The sequence below is a fragment of the Marmota monax genome, unplaced genomic scaffold, assembly GCF_021218885.2.
Source record: "Marmota monax isolate L192 unplaced genomic scaffold, Marmota_monax_Labrador192_F-V1.1 WCK01_AAM20220418_F8-fsc00078, whole genome shotgun sequence".
Classification (NCBI taxonomy): Eukaryota; Metazoa; Chordata; class Mammalia; order Rodentia; family Sciuridae; genus Marmota; species Marmota monax.
In genome coordinates, this window is record NW_026694865.1 from 6,208,263 (window position 1) to 6,226,962 (window position 18,700).

Here is an 18,700-nt window from a genome sequence, read left to right on the forward strand (position 1 = left end):
GAGGTCTGTTAAAAAAAAAAAAAAAGGAAACTTCCACATTTCTCAGTTCATAGAGACACTGTGTTTGAATGTGTAACAGGGACTTCTGCAGGTATACACTGCAGAACTAGAACTCAGGTCTCCTAAGGCTGTCCAGCCCCTTGATGCTTCCTAGTAAGCCTCAATGTCTGCCAACTTGAAATCACATTAAAAATATTCTTTGGTCTTCAAACTTGTTTTGAATAATTTGCAGGCAATACAAAACTATTAGAAAATCTGAAAGATGGCACCAAGTTGGTCATGTGTCTATTGTCCAAAAGAGAACTACACTTGGAAAAGACAGCAAAGTTCAATTTCTAAGATACAATGTTAGCTCCAAAGCTATTTGTGTTCTGATTAACCTGGACTCAGTCCATCACTTTATTAAGTCCCCTGGATTAGAGGTGACTAGTTGGCAGGCCCTCACACATGCCACTATTCCCATCCTTCTTCCACCTGCCCCAAACTTTTCCATCCCTAGAAAACTATTGCTTGATTAAAAATGAAATGGCAATGGGCAAATTTGTTAGTTCAAAATAATTTTTTAGATGATAGAATAATGAAATCACATCTAAGCTGGAACTACATCCTAGATCATTATCTAGTTATGTGACTCTTTGAAATTGTTAAGCACCTGCTCAGCCCTGTGTTAGTCTCTCTGAGATGAGATGATACAACCAGCATTCCAGAAGCTACTTACAGCTAAGTTGATGAGCCAAAACTACAACCAAAGACCCATTCATTCACTGATTCTTCCACCCCACAAACCTTTATTACATACCACACCAACTCAGCCTGCAGTGGGGGAAGGTGGGACAAAGCATGAGAAATGGCCTCTGTCCTGGAGCGGGGCTTTCTGGGGCTGGCCTGGCTTGTGGGTCAGTCAGCAGCTCCTGTGGGCAGGTCAATGCCTGTGCTGGTGATAATGGCAGGCAGGCAGGCTCTGGCTCAATAAGGGCCTCTGAAAGTTATACTTGGCCAGTTCCCTGGTGGAACTGGATCCTGGCCAGACACCCTGGCTGGCTCTATCCCCAGCCCAGCAGTGGGGTACCCACCCCAGCCCAGCCTCCTGGCTCCTAATGGTGGCCCTCCCTCCTGGCCATTCTCCTCCTGAGAGGAGAATAACCTGTCCTTATAAGGCCACCCACTCAAGAGACGTGCATTCTGTGTCCTCTGGGCAGCTGCCCATGTGATGTCATCTGCTGTTTTATTGCTCAAGACTTTTAACCTATGGTTTTATTTTTTTGTCATTAAGAAAATGTTTCCAGGTTGAGCAAAGACATTAACTGGGTGTCAGATGAGGGCAGAAAGATGGAAGGAAGCCAGAGGATTAGGGAGCCAGAGACCCAGGACAGGCCAGCCTGGGGGCATGGCTTAACCACAGATTCCAAATACCCCCAGCAGCCTTAGTATTCCAAGGACTCCAGCAAGCCTCATGCTGACCATTGCCCCTTATTAAGTGACACTCAGTATAGTTGGGAGAATGTCCCCTCCCTCAGATATAGTCATCTTAGTTGTTGTCCAAGTGTCCTGTCATCCTCAGACCAGGGATAGGCACATGTCACATCCACACAGAGCCAGTGGGCCTGGGCCTATAACCTCAGAACCCTGGGGGCACTTGATCTGGCTGTGACCAGGAGTGGACACAGCTGCTGGAGTCCTGGAGTCTGCAGCTGCTGGGCTCCACCCTTCCCAAGCAGGTGCTCTGGCCTTCCCAGGAACTAAGCACCCAGAGTTCTTCCAGTCGGATCCTGTTCTCCTTAACTTGGCCAAAGGTGGTTCCACCTGCTGACAACCAAAACACCAACAGGATACAGTGAGGACAGGGACACAGGCAGCAACCAACTGGGGTAGAATTTGTCCTGTCTCCCTGTGAACCTGGGGAAAGTCTAAACTTAGGGAGGAAAAGTTGGGCCTGGACTGTCTGCAAGGTTGTGGCCTCCGGTGGGCAACTTCCATCCTGGGCCTGTAACTGCTGAGGGAACCCTCCCTCCTACTGCGAGGCCCTGGGGACAGACACTGAACCCTGCAGTCTCTCTGCCCCTGAGCCTGACACAGCTTGTAGTTAGACACTCAGGTGTGTTTGCTGAATGGGAGAGAAGGAGGAAAAGAGGGAGAGAGGGAAACCTAGGAATGCTGTCCCTCCTTTGGGGAGTACGTGGCACATTTTGCATGGCAGCAGAGTGGAGCGGAGACAAGCCTGGGTCATGTCCCTGAGCAGGTCAGAAGCAGTGGCCACACTGTGGTGTAGCAGGTCCAGCTGAGGAGAGGGGTGGGTGCTGCTGGTCAGGAAAGCCACCACCCCTGCCCCTGTGATGAGTTTTGCTCTGACACCCCAATCCCTGCCATATGGGGGCAGGTGGCCAAAGAGATAGCCTGGAGGTAGTCCAGAGCTGTTTGGGAGGTTCAAGGTAGGAGGAAGCGAAGCTAAGAAAAACATTTTTATCTCCTCAGGGGTGCGGGACCCTCAGGGACCTTCCATAGGTATGACACTTCATCTGTATATTTGGTCAGACCCAGCAGTGGGGAGGGCTCTCTGTACATCTCAGGTCAGAGGACAGGGCCCTGCCCCTGCACCTCACACACCCCTCCCTTCCACCTCCACCAGAGGGAGCACTGCTCCAGGTCCCTACAACAGTGCCAGATCAGGGTTACATTCTGGAGGCAGTGCACTAACAAGAGGAATGGCAGGCCCCAACCCCTCCTTAGGGCTCCCTCTATTGCTACAGAATCACCTTCTCCAGACTAACTGCTCTTGCCTGGAGGGTCGAGATTCTTCTGGTTTATTGACATTGTGGGCCCAGCACCATTTGTTCTAAGCTCTGTGTGCTATTTTATCCTCCCAACAGCCCTTTGAGTTTAGGCACACTTATGCTCACTGACAGAAGCCCATCTGAGATCCCAAGAGGTTAGATTGCCCAAGGTCACACACTCTAAAAAGTGCTAGAACTGAATTAGAATCCAGAAAGTCTGAGTTAGCAGCTGAAACATTCCTGCTACCTCACTGGCTCCCGTCACAATGGGGCCCTCACCTGGTCCCATAGCAAATATGGGCATCAGACAGATGTCCTCTCATCTTCAATGACAGACACAAAGCAGCTCAGAGAAGGGATGTAACCAGCCCAACATCACCCAGCAAATGGGTGATAGGGCTAAACCTGGAGCAAGGGTTTCCAGAGCTCTCACTGGGGAGCCTGAGGACCCCTTGGTTAAATTGGTGAAGGTCAAGTCTGGCCAGGGCAGTGGAGAGCCAGGCCCTGCCTTGAGGCTGGTGCTGCAGTTCTGCCTGGTCCCTCACCTGGAAGTGGATGGCAGAAGCTGTGTACTCTGGAGCTCACGCCTCTGGTTCTGTTTCCATTCCCAGCCAATCTTCAGAGAGCTTCTAAAGGTCAATTTTTTCCCTCATATTAAAGTGTTTTGGGAGGTAAGGCCCCAGCTTCCAGTCACAGTCACAGAGGCACTGCCCTTGCCCAGAAGACATTCCTCTGGTTCCCATCACCGTGTAATCAGGCTGAGGCATGAGATGGACATATTCCAGTATCCTTTACTGTGCCCAAGCCTAGCCACTCAGTGACCATGCCCATAGAGATGGCCAGAAGGGACAGGGCACACATCCAGCAAGCTCCATCCAGGAAATAGATGACAACTCAAATCAGGTCCTCAGGGAAAGCTGAGGAATGAGGCCATTTACAAAGAGTGAAGGGCCACTCCAGGAACTGCAAGAGACAGCGGGCTCTTGCCACTCCTAGACCTGAAGGAGTGGCCACCCCAAGCCAGAGACTGAGAGGACTACACAGAAAGGGCCACCTGTCAGGTCCTGTGATTGGGTCAGTGGAAGAAAAAGCACAAGACAGCCACGCAGAGAGGGAGCTGGGAAATGAGTCCCCTGACCTCACACTCCCCCATCCCTACTCCAGCTGGTGCTCCCATTGGGCAGCTTCCAGGGGCACTGAGCACCTCTGTCGTCTACTGCACTCACTGCCTCAAAAATGTGCCATGGCTCCCCATTCCTGTAGAAGAAAGCTCAGGTTCTCCTGCCAGGCATTCAAGGGTCCCCACACTTAGGCCCCAAGCCACCTCTCTGGCCTCGCAACAGCAGGTGCTTCACATAATCTGCACAATGACTGCATAAGGTGAGTACCGCCATCATCTCCGTTTTATAAAGAAACCATTTGCCAAGATCACCCATCGGTTCGTGATGCAGCTGGAATAGGAACCCATGACCCCCTGAAGCTGAGGCCTGGGCTTAATGGTTCTGAGTGCTAAGTACCAACTGCAAGGCTGTGCTCCACTCACCAGGCCTGTGCCCTCCTCACAGCAAGAGCTCAAAGTGTGAAGAAGAGAAAGGAGCACGGAGAGGAAGATGGCATGCTGATGGGTAAACTCTCATTTCACATGTGTATTAACCCTGTGGGGGTAGGAATTAGCTCTGTGTAGAGTTGAGAGCCCTCAACTTCAGAAAGATTAAGGAACTTACCCAAGGTCAAACAGCAGTCACTCTCAGCCAACATTTGGCTCCCAAACCAGCTGGCTGATAGGCAGGCCCTGTGGTCTCTCTGCAGAGGATGCCCCACAAGATCTTCATTTTCTTATTTCCACCCCAATCCAGTGCTAGCACCCTCTCTGAGCACCTGGAATTCTCTCTGCTAACCAGCACTTTGGAGTTAGGCACATCATTAGAAAGCCCCAGTTAGAATGAAAATAACTTACCCCCGAAAGAGAAGCATACTGAGCCAATGGCCTTGGGCCACTCTTAGAATTGGCAAAACTGTGTGTGTGTGTGTGTGTGTGTGTGTGTGTGTGAGAGAGAGAGAGAGAGAGAGAGAGAGAGAGAGAGAGAGAGAGAGAGAGAGAGATTGTGTGTGTTAGGCTTTGAAGGGCCCAAGTACACAAATATCACCCGCTCCTTTGTCTCTCCTTACTGAATCAAAGCAAGATGCTAAGAGAACAGGACATAAGAGGAGTGAGTTTTACTGGACAAAATAAGGATAGAAGTATGGAATCCAAGTTGGCAGCCTGATGGGTCATTGTGGGGAACCTCCCTCTTGGGTGTCCTGGCAGACAACACAAGAGATCAGCATGGTATGAGGAGAAGAGGATTCTAGAAATGTAGAATTCAGCTCAGGAATTTAGCCTGCTGTATGCCCTGAGGCAAATACTCCGTCCCCCTTGACCTCATATTCCTCCCCTGTGAAAAGAGAGGGGTCAGACTAGACGTTTGTACCTTGCCACCCAATAAAAGACCCCTTTTACCTTTCTCAGTTGCTGAGATGCCAGAGAGGGGCTCCCTCTTTTCAAGCTCCCCTGCTTCAGCTGGGGCCAAAGCCTGTGGGCTGTGAGAACACTGCTGGGTGGAGACCTCCTCCACCAGGGTTCCGCATCCTGTGTCTATGATCAGGATGCTCAGAGGTGGCCTGTCTTCTGACAGCTGAGTCTCCCACCAGCACAGTTAATTTTCTGCTGTTCCTGAGAAGTGACAGCAACTTGAAGCATAAAGCAATTAGGATGAAAAAGAGGCCCAGCTGCTTGGGGCCAAAGGACAATAAACAGACAGGCCCTGTGTGTACTCCACCGCCAAGAGGAGCCATTCTTCATGGGATGATTAGCATTTCCAATCCCAGCTTCTTCCCCTCCCTTGAAAGAAGAAAAGTGACCCATGAGCTGCTGCTATTTTCAGATCCTCTCTTCCCAGAATGTCCTGAGGACTTGATAGCTTGTTTCCTTATGGAAGTCTTCCCTGGCCACCTGCCCAGCAGCCCTGCCAGAAATGGTACCCCTCCCCTCTGAAATCTGATTCTTGTCCTGTACCTCTCCTGTGGGTTTTCCCTTGATTGATCAATTGACTCATTCATTCTCTCTTTCAACAGACATAAATTGGACACCATTCATCCATTTGACAAGTTTAAGCCCTTACTATGTTCTAGTCACTGTTTTAGATCCTGGTGTTTCAGTAGTGAATGAAACAGATGAAATCTCTGCCCTTGGGCCAGGGATGTGCTTTGGTGGCAGAGCACTTGCCTAGCATGTGAGAGACCCCTAGGTTTGTTGCCTTGTGCTTTAAAAAAAAAAAATTCTACCATCATGGAGCTCAAACTTTAGTAGGAGGAACAAGTGAAAATATAGCATGGAAAAGGATGATAAATGTTCTGGAGAAAAACAATCAGGAAAAGGAAGAGGGGATGCAGAGAAAGGGGAGGTAGATTTTAAGTAGGGAGGTCAAAGAGGCCTAAGAATCAAAGTGACGTCTGAGCAAAGACCTTGCGGGAGGTGGGGGTGTGAGCCAGATGTCTAAGTGAGGAAGGTGTATGCCAGGTAGAAGGACATCGCTCAAAGACCCAGAGCTGGGAGCATGCCTGGTGTGTTTCAAGAATAGCAGGGAGGCTGGGAGAACGTGGTAAGAGATGAAGTTGGGAAGGAACGGGGTGGAGAGACTCTGAAGAACTTTGGCTTTCACTCTAGTGGATGGGGAGCCCCCCACAAGGGTTCTGTCTGGAGGAGCAACAGGTCTGACTAGCATCTGGTTAGGAGGCTCTGGCTGCCATGGGAACAGGCTGAGGGAGGAAATCATAGAAGCAGGCCAGGGGCGTGGGGCAGTGTGGGAAGGCCTAACTTCTGCCTAACCTCTGTCAGGCAGCTACATAAACAAGGCAGGGTAATCTCTAGGGAGAGGAAAGCTTGGGGTGCAGGGTATCTAGAGTCAGGGTCAAGAGAAAAGCTTGTGGAAGACTGGAGAGAGTGCCAGAAGACATTTTGCAAGGTGGCCACAAAGGGTCACCTGTTGCTTTAAGCTCTGTGTGTGTGTGTGTGTGTGTGTGTGCGTGCGCGCGCGTGCGTGTGTCTTTGTCAGGACAAATTTTTCAGTTGCCTCTGAGCTAGACAGAGAGATTTAAAAACCAAAGCCTCTGGGCTCAGTAATTCCTAAAACCTCTGTAATTTGCCTACCTGTCCCTAGTTTGTGCCCCAGAATACGTTCTTCAGTGACAAGTCTAGATGTCAGGGTATGAGAGGCTGAGAATCCCTTGTCCTGGGTTCAGGTTTCTGCTCTTCAACTTAACTGGCTGTGTGACTTTGGGTGACTCAAGCTGGCTTTCTGCTGGTTTCCCCACCTACAAAACAGCTGTGGTAACTATCCCTGCCAAGGGCAATGGAGACAGACACTGGCTGTGGGGGGAACTACAGAGCCTTCACTCTGAGGACCCCTGAGCCAGAGAAGGTGGGCTGCTTCTGAAAACTTCTCCTACCCTTCCTGAGAGGGAGGGAGTCTCTGTGAAAGTGTAACTCCCACCCCACCCCATGGCTAGTCGTGGAAACCCTCTTGAAGTGGGCCGTTAGTTTCCTGGCTAGGTCCTAAGGCAAGAGAACCGAGGAGAAAGGGCTGGATCCAAGGGAACTGATGAACCAAAAAAGAAGTAAGGACAGACAGAAAAGGATGAAAGGAAGGAGATGTTAAAGAGATGGAAGCAGGTCCATCTCAGAACGTCAGCTAAGCAGGGATGCAGCACAGAAAACAAACATGTAGCCCTGGTTCAAAGTCAGGCTCTGCCACTTACCAGCTGGGCCTTTTCCAATCATGTGACCTTTGGGTTGCGGGGTGGTTCCTTGAGAGGAGGAGCAGGAGTACTGTGGAGCTGTCTAGCCTTCAAATTCTTAAATATTCAAGTAAGTGAAGTACGGGAAGGCTCTGTATGAATAACTGTGCTATTGTTATCATGCAGAAAAGAGCTCAGGAAGATTCCTCAGAGTGAAGGAACAACCAAATTCAGGGAGTTCGCCGAGCAGCCGGAAGTGCAGCACACAGAGTTCTATAAGTGAAAAAGCCTGAGAGCTGATTAACAAGCACCTCCATGTCACAAATCTCACGTGTTCAGCACTGGCAGAAGGCAGGAGCAGGGGCAAGAGTGCTCCGCACTGTTAAGAAAAATTATCGTAACTTGGAAAAAATGCAAAAGGAGGACTGGGGTCCTTCAGCGTCACTCTGGGACAATGCTGAACAGTGAAGTGCTATTTAATTACTAAGGGGCATGTACCTTTGTTTAATAACTCACCGTGGATTACAGCTCAGATCATGTGAGGCCCTGTACTAACTCATGGATGCCTGCACAAGTATGTGCGTGCATGTATGTGAAGATGCAAAATATTTTTTTTTCCAGGAAAGAACCACAAAAATGATGGTTTTATTGCCCAGAAGACATTGTCCAGCAGAATCTCTAACTTAGCAAACTTATTTCAGCATGTTTTTGCCAACTAGTTATACAAATTCCTGTCTCTCAAATGTTCTTTTCAACCAGCTTTGCATTCTTTTGGTCCCCTTATTAGCAAATGAAGAAATTATTGACATGATTTTTAAAACATTCTCTGACAGAACCACAAGTGAGGAACTAACTCTGCTGTGCTGTGTGGCTTTGGGCCAATTACTCAGCTTCTGAACTTGCCAATCTCATCTGCCTTATAGAGGGTACCAATGTCCAGGATTGTGGTGGTATGAATGGGGAGATGGATGTGAAAAGACTTTGCACAGCATTCACAGGATACAAAAGTCAGGGTTTATTGTTAAGACTTATCAGACTAGGCTGTTCCAGGGTTGGAAGGTCCGAGGCTTCTGAGGGTAGCATTCTCCAGGCTTGGGATATAGGTCAGGGGAAGAAGCTGCGAGGCTATCTGACACTAGGCTCCATGCCAATGCTGTATTCTTCACTTCTGATGAGGCCAAAAATTCCCATGGGTCTCAGGTCCGGACAACAGAGACCACTCAGGACCACTCAGAGAAGTCTGCCCAAGTCCACAGAGGGGCTGAAGGGCTGGGCAAGCATCTGCCCAGAAGCCAGAACTGGGTATTCTAAAGGAGGACAAGTCCTCATCTAGTACTACCAGCCAACAGCCCTAACCAGTGGACCCTACAGCCTGGGTTCTTGCAAGCCCTCATCATTTTATTCTGCAAGTGAGGAAGTGCCCCAGCTCAGTGATAAGCACAGGATCTCTGCCCTTACTATATCTGTGCATGTGTGTGGCTACACACATGCACGCACACACACACAATGGTGTCACAGCCAGGGGTCCGTTGAGCAATGCAGGCAGCCAACATCAGGAAAATGAGGAGCTGGATCAGCCAATCCTGCAGAGAGGAGATGGGTACAGAGCTGACAGAGGAAAATTGGGAGGACAGGAGGGGGAAAGGAAGAGAAAAGGGAAGAGAGGAAAAGAGGAGAAAGACATTCTAGGCCCAGGGAATGGCAGGAGCAGAGGCTAGGAGGAGAGAGTTGGAACCTGCAGAATATAGTGGAAGACATACAACCAAAGAGATAAGGCAGGATTGGGCTCATACCTTGAGTGAAGTCATGGGGGTTAACAGTCCACTGTCCCTGTGGTGATGGTAAAAAAGGGGATTAGCAAGGGGCTTACACCTGTGTGCCCCCTCCCCCAATGTTCCATCTCCCCAAAGGGAAAGTAGGAAACCCTTTCTCTCTTCCACAGCTCTCACTCCAGGCTAGGCTGTTTTGTCTGCTACAAGTTGGCTCAGTCTCACCCCATCCCTAAAATATCTCCATCATCAACTGGTTGCCTTAAAGGCTGGGTTCTCAGAGATTTACCATATACTCCAGTCTTTCCTCAGCTCTCTTCCTGAGCTCTCAGTATCTATGAACTAAACCTCTCTTTTCAAACAGTATCTTATCTGTCTCCTCCTTGCAACTTGTATAATCTCCACCTTCCTAAATATATCTCTTCCCTTCCTTATTTTTCCTTTACCCTGCTGATTCCTTCAGTAATTCTTTTGTTATATTATGATAACAAAGTAATTCTTTATGTTATATATAAAGAATATATATTCTTTTGTTATATTAAAAACATGTTGCCAGGCACAGCAGCACACGCCTGTAATCCCAATGGCTCAGCAAGCTGAGGAAGGAAGATTGCAAGTTCAAAGCCAGCCTCAGCAAGGTAGGGAGGCCCTAAGCAACTCAGGAAGACCGACTCTAAATAAAATACAAAAAAGGAATGGGGATGTGGCTCAGTGGTTAAGTACCCCTGAGTTCAATCCCTGGTACCAAAACAAAAAACAAACAAACAATTAAAAAAAAAACATGTTGCTTTGTGGATGGAGACAAGTATGTGTAAACTTTGTTGTAACTGGATTGAGTTTTTTTGGGCTAGACTCAAAGCTTTGTGGACCCCTGCTTAGCAACTACAGCTCTCATTAGGCCTAGCACTGAGTTGGGAAAATGATAGGCACCTAATTTGTGCCTACTGATTATTAATTTGGCTAACAACACTTAACCCGCTCCTAGCCATGCTCAATTGCTGGCCAAGTCCATTGTCAGGCTGGAGGACTGGGCAAGCAATAAGCCTGGATTATTCAAATCCTAACCTTCCTACCCCTTTCACTGACATCATGACCCACCATCTCTCAGCAGAGTCTAAGTGATTTGAGGGCTCAGACCCCGGTGTCACTGTTGCTCCCTGAGCTTCTTGGGCATGTTCACACCACCAGAAGGCTCGAGAACAGAGTCTCTCGATAGGGAACAAGAAATTCCCGGGAGCTTCTCAAATCAGTCTCGCACACTCAGCCTCTGCTCAGGGGAGACTCAGGGTGTCCTCTCCTATCGCCAGCTCAGGGCTCACAGTTCTGGCAACGCCGTGGCCACAGGCCCCGGAGCGCCAGGGGGCAGCCTCAGGAGAAAGGTCTGCAAAGAGCCGGGCCGGGGAAAGCCTATCTTTTCGCTGAGCAACCGCCAGGTGCCACCCTCGATGGCGTACAACAGCGTGACCACGCGGTTGACAGTATAGACGGTGTCGCCGCGCACTACCGCAGTGAAAAGTGCTCCCTTGCTGTTGACAAACTGGCCAGGTAGCTCCGTCCACTGGCCCGTGGTCAAGTTGAGGCAGTCGATGGCGCAGTGCAGGAAGTCGTCGGAAGGTCCATTGCGCACCACGTAGAGACTGTCACGATGGGCCACCATGAAGTGCCCGTAGCTCTGTGGATGCCGCAACTCGGCCACTGGCAGCCACGCGTCAGTCCGCGCCGCATACTCCACAACTGCAGTGATGTCTGCCGGCCGCCACAGGCACACGAAGAGGCGGCCACGCGCTTGGGCGCAGGGCACCCCTGTGGCCGGCTGTGGCAGGTCAGCCATGAAGCTCCAGCAGCCAGTGGCCGGGTCGTAGCATTCCACCGAGCTTATGGTCATCCTCTGGAACTCGCCTCCGATGGCGTAGAGGCGGCCGTCGAAGCCCACCAGTGCCGTGTCATAGCGTGGCTGGTGTGGGCTGGGGAACTCGCGCCACGTGCCTCCGTCGGGGTCGTAGCAGAAGCCCAGCTCCACCACCTCCTTGCTAGGGCCACGCACGCCACCCACAATGTAGAGTTTGTTGCCCAGCGTGGCCACTCCTGCCAGCATTGTGCTGGCTTCCAGGGGCAGCGCGGCCAGCGTGCGCCACACGTCCTCCTCCTCGTCCAGGTAGCACATTGTGCGTGACTCATCTTCCAGGAAGCCAGGTGCAGGCGTGTGAGTGCTCAAGGCCACATAGCTGCTGGGCCGCAGGGTCGCCACGTAGGCGCGGGCCTCGGGCAGCACCAAATCGGCCGCCAGCTCGCGCTCGCCATCGCGAATGAAGAGCGCAGCGCTGTGGAACAAGTCTCTCAGGCCAAAGGCGGCGGCAGCGTCGCACAGCAACGCACAGTTGTCCGACGTGAGGCTGTGCTCCAGAAAGCGCGCCAGCTCCGGCGCCTGCAGGAAGGCGGCGCACTCCACCGCCTGCAGCAGCTCATCGTCGGCCGCCAGTGCCGGCCGCTGGCCTCGCAGCACCTCCAGCGTGGTGCGGAAGCCACCCGCGCTTAGCGCGCCCAGGCGCACCTCTGCAGCGCGAGCCTCCCGCATGCCGGAGCGGAAGAGGCCGCGGAAGAAGCCACAGTGCTCCACCAGCAGTGCCTGGTCAGCTTGGAAGAGCTGGCCTCCCACCCATACCTGAACCGGGACCTCAGGGCCCCGCGGCATGGTGAGCCAGAGGGGCGGAGGTTGCCGCTGGGGACCTGGATTCGCCGAACCACCGACTCTGGGGCTACCCCGTACTGGGAAAAAACGTCCCCCAGGGATATAAATACTTCCCTGGCTAAAGATAGTAGGCACATGTGATGTGGTGGCCCGCAGGCTGGATGGCCCCGGGCCCAGAGGGCATCAGGAGAACTGTGTGGTCACCTCCATAAGAGAAACCGTGATAAAAGTGACTATATACTGAACATCTACAGCATGCAGGACATTGCGAGGCCACTTGTAAAGATACCCCGTTTAACTCGCACCGTATCAGCTGTGTCACCTTGGTACAAAGCAAGTACCTTAACTCCTTGCTTTTCAGTTTCCTCATCTTCAGAATGGGGCTAATTAAGCGCCAGTGAGGGTACACACCTGTAGACCCAGCTACTTGGGAGGCTGAGGCAGGAGGATGGCAATTTAGCAAAGCCCTGTTGCCAAATGAAAGATTTTTTAAAAAAGGGCCCAGTAACAGAATGCCCCTGGATTCAATCCCCAGTACCACCTCCCCCCCCCCCGCAAAAAAAAAAAAAAAAAAAACAGTGTAGGGGAGGCAATAATAATAATAACACCTATTTCACTGTGTAGAACAATATCTATAAAGCATTCTGAAGGAGGCTCACAGAGTTTAGGTGAGTTGTCCAAGATCATTTAGCTAGGAAGAACCAGAACAGAGGGGGTGGGACAGGCAAGTTGGAGGGAGAGGCAGAAGTTGAGCAAATTGAATGGTCCAGGATTCTAATGTGTCCTGAGCTTCTGGCCCTGTATTTGGAGCCCAATCTGTTTTGTTTTGTTTTTTAATGTGTGTGTGTGTGTGTGTGTGTGTGTGTGTGTAAGCTGCAGATTGACACAATACCTTTATTTTATTTATATGTGGTACTGAGGATCGAACTCAGTGCCTGAAACGTGCTAGACAAGCACTCCACCCCTGAGTTACAACCCCAGCACCCCCCAGTCTGTTTTTGAACCTCAGCTTCCTTTTGTGTAAAATGGGAAGAATAGCAACTCTTCTTTGCAGGTGTACATCCAGTCATCCCCTACCTATGGAACTTATTTCTGACTTGGGATGGGAATAGAAGTAGATGTCTGTTCTCTACTTGCCTAACCCTTTCATTGCTGTGTGACTTGGACCTTGAGAGAAAGAAAGTGGGGGTACTGCAGACATCTTATGCCTATGGATGGAAAGAGTGGCTTCTTGGAATAATAATAGCTAACATTTAAATTGCATTTTTTGTCAGGCACTGCAATAGCATTTATATTAACTTCTACAATCCTTGCAACAATTCTGAGTGGATACTATTTCTCCCATTTAATAGATATTATCTGCTCACTGCTTATAGCAACACTATGAACTGGATAGTATTATTAATGGCTCCATTTCATTGATGAGGAGACTGAGTCACCAAGAGGTTTAATCACATGGCCAAATCTAGGCAGACCTAGGACTGGAATGCAGTCCTTTTAACGTTAGACTGGGACCCTAACCATTGGTGCTGTGTTACAAATGCTGGGCTCTCATGGTTCACCATTTTCATTTATAGTAGAGGACCTGGGTCACGGGGACAGGAAGTTACCCGAGGTTTGCAACTTGGAGCAGAGAGCCCCAGACCTCTTGCTGCCCAGTCTATGACACTTTTCCCAATGCACAGGACCCTCCTAGGTGATTAGCTGAGACTCTGGGGCCTAAAAAGTAAATTATCTTCTCCTATCATCTTCTTCTGTAGGTAAGCAAATGGTATCTGCCTTTTGGGGGATGTTCAGCTCGCCCACCTTCTCCTCAGGCCTCCTTTGGGAGGATGAGTAGCTTACAGTGACCATGCAGGAACTGGGAGGAGGGCAGGGGAGCTTTCCTCCGTTTAGGATACACTTATGCACAGACCCTCAGGATGAATCTTCAGACCCAAAGCAAATGTGCCTCCCCTGTTAGGGAACTAGTTTGACCCTGTCAGACTGGGACTGGGATATGGGGACCACTTGTGTGAGCCTGGGAAGCCAGAGGCCTGGAGGAGGCAGCCAGAAATATCTCAGACACTCTGCCCTAGGGACCAGACAGGAAGAAGAGGAGGAATGGGGTGGGGGTGGGGGACAGGAGTCTTCATGAATACTATCCCAGGCCCTCTGCCAGCTTCTCTCCTTCCCTGAGACCAAACTTTGGCTGAAAGGGCCTGCAAGTTCCAGGTAGCAGACATGACAATCCCTTCTTGGGGACAAGTGGGCTCTGCAGTGCTAGGTTCTTACTAGTGGCCTTAGTGGGAAGGGAGAAGGTATCTAACTGTTACCATCTCACGGAACAGGAAGGGAGGCTTAGAGATGGGAGGGGGTTTTCTTGGTTATGAAGGAGGATGTGGGACTGGACTGAACCCTGTCCACTGACCCTAGGGCCTGCTCTCCAATTCAGCCCGGCTGCCACTCTTCACTGACACCGTGAGGCTCGAGGGGCAGGGCTGGGGAGGGCTGACCACCCAGGGGGTCAGGGCTGCTGCACATTCCTAGGGCCCCAATTCCCTCCCAGCTGGCCTGTTCCAGACACCTAGGAACCAGGCGCCACAAAGATGGAAGCATCGCCAGCCCTCCTGAGAGCAGGAGGCAGAAGAAGCACAGACCCCTGGTTGAAGTTTGCTCTCTGCTTGATTTTCCCCCAGTCCAGCCTCCTTGAGTGGGTTGGGGCTCATGCACACACCCAGTGTCCAAGTTCAGCCGCCAGACAGTGGGGAGGGGTGACCCAAGCTGGGGGTTATGGTTCTGAGGCTGGGCTGTGGATCAGCTGTTTGGGCCCACCCCCGAGGCCCTATCGGGTGCCGCCTGCAGCTGAGGAGAGTTTCCACCTCCCAGACTCAGAACATCCCTCTGGGATTTGGAGAGGACAAGGAACCATCCTGGCTGTGGGCAGCCCACAGAGTTCCCAGGCTCTGCCCGACCCCACACTAACCTCCTCTCCACTGTGCACCCCCGCACTGTGCAAGGCTGGGGGTAGGGACAAGGAAAGGAGTCTGCAGCAGACTTTGAGCCTTTCTAGAACACAGACTCGGCCTTGTTCATCTCTGTCCACATGATTGGCACACAGTAGGGGTCTGTTAAGTGGAATCCCAGGCCCTAACCTAAGACAGTCCCCACCCAGTCTGTTTGGGAAGTCACAGCCCCTGTTCCAGGGGGACCCTCAGTCTGATGGGGGAGACATAGCTCTTGCCCTGGGAGACAGCCCCCACCCCACCTCCAGGCTGATGGAGAAGTTTCTTGATACAGGGAAGCCAGTAGCTTGCATTGCCTGAACTGGGAGTCAGGATTCTGGCCTGTGCTTTGATGCTGTACTGCACTGACTTGCAAGAGCTACCCATCCCCTCCAGGCAAGTTCTTCATCTTAGACAGAGTTTGGATCTGATTTCAAAGGTTCTGTTCAGCTTGGACATCTGAGTTTGACCTCAAACATGTTGTTTCTCCAGGAAGAGTAGTGACATCACAGAGGGCTTCCAAAAGCTTAGCTTTAGGTGGAATGGTTCCTGGGGGTTAGTGGCCTGAAGCCATCTAGGACGTGGCATCAAGAAACCTTCACGTGGTTTCTTCATGCCTACACCTCTACATGCCCCACTTGTTCACTCCAGGGACATCTATTGAGTATCTGCTTCGTGCCCACTACTGGGAACTGTGCATAGCTTCAGTATATTGGGTGCCTGAGGGTCATCTATGAGACCCATGGTAGGGGTGGGGTCAGGAGAGTTGGGATACTTGTCCAACAGAATAACCTCTCCTGGTTTTTTTTTTTTTTTTTTTTTGTGTGTGTGTGTGTGTGTGTACCAGGAATTTAGCCCAGGGGCACTTAACCACTGGGCCACATCCCCAGCCCTTTCAAAAAATTTATTTAGAGGGGCTGGGGTTGTGGCTCAGTGGTTGCGTGCTCACCTAGCATGCGAGGCATTGGGTTCAATTCTTAGCACCACATAAAAATAAACACAACAAAGTCCATCAATAACTTAAAAAATATTAATTAAAAAAAATTTTATTTAGAGACAGGATCTCACTGAGCTGCTTAGAGTCTCCCTAAGTTGCTGAAGCTGGCTTTGAATTTTCGATCCTCGTGCCTCAGCCTCCTGAGCCACTGGGATTACAGGCCTGAGCCACAGCACCTGGCATAACCACTCTCTTGAGCTGAAGTGTCCACGTTTCTACTAACTACACTGCCCACTGACTTCTTGGCAGGTGAACCAGGAGTGTGTGCTGTTCAGGAAGGTAGAGAAGAGGCAACTATCAGTTGCTTCTTTGGGCCATTGGCGAAGCTCTGGGTGGGGTGTTTCATATTACCTCACCTAACCCTTAATACCAGTATTTTAAAGCTGAGAAACTGAGGCATGGAAAAGCAAAGCAGCTTATTCTAGGGCCTGATGGTAATTGGACTTATTCCTGAGATCTTTCCAGTCCACAGTGGGTACTCCGGGTGCCGGACAAGCAGCCTACAGAAGAGGAGGCTGAGAGTAGAGAAAGGATCTGGGCACTCTCCTCCCAAGCCTCAGACTTCGAGCCCTCAGCTGTGACAGCTGACAGCCTGAGTAACTGACTAGCAACCAGCTCAATCTCTAAACTAAAATGGAATTAAGAATCATCTCAGCCCATTGTGAAAGTCAGGCTGGAATCTCCTCTACAAAATCTCCTCTACAAAATCTCCTTGAAGTGTTGAAGTGTTCATCCCCTTGGTTGTTCTCAAGGTCAGGGGGTTCACTTCATCCAAGGACAGTCCCACATGGTTAGAATTCACCCTCATACTGAGCTAGAATCTGCCTCCTTGCAACTCCCATCTCCTGGTTGGTCTGAATTTTATTTATTTATTTATTTAATATTTATTTTTTAGTTCTCGGCTGACACAACATCTTTGTTTGTATGTGGTGCTGAGGATTGAACCCGGGCCGCACGCATGCCAGGCGAGCGCGCTACCTCTTGAGCCACATCCCCAGCCCCTGGTCTGAATTTTAAAGAGGAAGAAACTGAGAACAGAAAGACATTAAATCATTCCTGCCCCAGTCCCAGCTGGGGAGTAGCAGAGTTCGTTTGCAGGGCCTGTGTGGATCCACAGTTTACTTTCTCCCCAGCAGCCCTCCAGGAAGATTGGTTTTCTCGCCACAGACTCCTTCTGGATCCAGTCTCTTCACAGGACTGTGGCCAGCCCAGGGATGAGGCTGGAACTTGGCTCCCACATTCTCAACTCCTACAACTAAAAGGAAAACCCTTGGTCATTAGCTGTGCTAGCATTTCTGGCCTCAGGGTGTAATCTAAACAAATTCCTCCCTGTACCTTAGAGTCGTAATAACACAGCTGTTTTATTGTGGTCTCCCCCAAACACAGGCTGAGCCAATATTCATGTCCTATACAGGAAAACTGTTTTCCTTCTTGGTTGGAGAGAAGTCATTCCCATCCTGCTCTGACCCAGGACCCTCTGCTGCTGACCTGGGTTTCTATGGTTTCTTTTGTGGATGGGTGGGTAGATTGGCTAACCATCTGGGGGAAGGAGAAGGGAACTGGTTGTAGTTAGGTTCCCATACCCTTCCCAACTCTACCCTGGAGTGTATTCCAAAAGACAATCTCCACAGCCTTCTAGAACATACTCAGATCTGGAGCCCAGGTCCAACTCTATCAGTCTTTATTAGATGAGTGACATCATAGAATTTTAGATTTCTTTTCCCTTCCTCTAGTATTCATAGCTGGGAACACTGAAGCTCAAAAAAAGTAAAGTGATGGTGCAGCCTGTAATCCCAGCAGTTGGGAGGCTGAGGCAGGAGGATCCTGAGTTCAAAGCCAGCCTCAGCAACTTAGAGAGTCCCTAAGCAACTAAGCAAGACCCTGTCTCAAAATAAAAAAGGGGCTGGGGATGTGGCTTCATGGTTAAGCACCCCTGGGTTCAATCTCCCCCTACCAACAAAAAAAAGAAAAGACTTGTCCAAGGTCATGGGAAGGAGCTGGCCCTAGATCCTGTCTATATTCTTGGTATGGGCCATTTTCTCCAGCAAGATCAGGTTTACCCTGAGATCCAAGGGAAATGACCAGGTGACTCCTGCCAAGCTCACCAATTTCAGAACTGTAGGCAAGAGGGGTGCCAGGTTTTAGAACAAATGCCCCATTTACACCACAGACCACAAACACATGCAACTCATTAGGTCCCATAAGGAAGAAACAGTAAGGCTGGATGAATCCAGTTTCTTGAAGTTGAAAACATAGTGGTCATGAAGTCTTACTAAGGGACTCTCTCCCCCTGAGTTCTGCAGTGATGCCACTTAGAACCCCGACACAGAAGAGCAGGTTGCAGAAGTAGAGCGCCAAGGCTGAGCCCACTAACCTAAAGAAACGGCAAGACCAGGAGACTTCCTGGAGGCGGCGGCGGGGCTACCCCGGTGGAACAAAGGAAAGGGTGGATTTCCTAGTTGGTGCAAAGAAGTGGAGGTTTGGGAAAGTCTTTCTCTCTATCCCTCTGCCCGAGAATCTCTCTCTCCGATCGATCCTCCGCGGCGGGGCCTGGGGCCTCCCGGGTCCTCAAGGCGGAGCCGGTCGGTGGGGGCGCGGGCGGCCGGGCGCGCGCGGAGAGGGCGAGCGCGCCCCGCGGGGGGCTCCCGCGGCCCTTAAAAGGAGTTCGTCGCATCTCGGCGGCCCCGCCCGCCGGCTCTAGGGCCCCTCCTCCG

General features: G+C 50.7%; 1 protein-coding gene across 1 annotated transcript; it reads right to left on the minus strand.

Annotated features, from left to right (window-relative positions):
• Nucleotides 1-8,538: 8,538 nt before the first annotated feature.
• Kbtbd13 (kelch repeat and BTB domain containing 13) lies at nucleotides 8,539-12,202 on the minus strand. Its single transcript, XM_046426620.2, has one exon. The coding sequence runs from the start codon at nucleotides 12,006-12,008 to the stop codon at nucleotides 10,632-10,634; it is 1,377 nt and encodes a 458-aa protein (XP_046282576.1). The 5' UTR covers nucleotides 12,009-12,202; the 3' UTR covers nucleotides 8,539-10,631.
• Nucleotides 12,203-18,700: the final 6,498 nt, after the last annotated feature.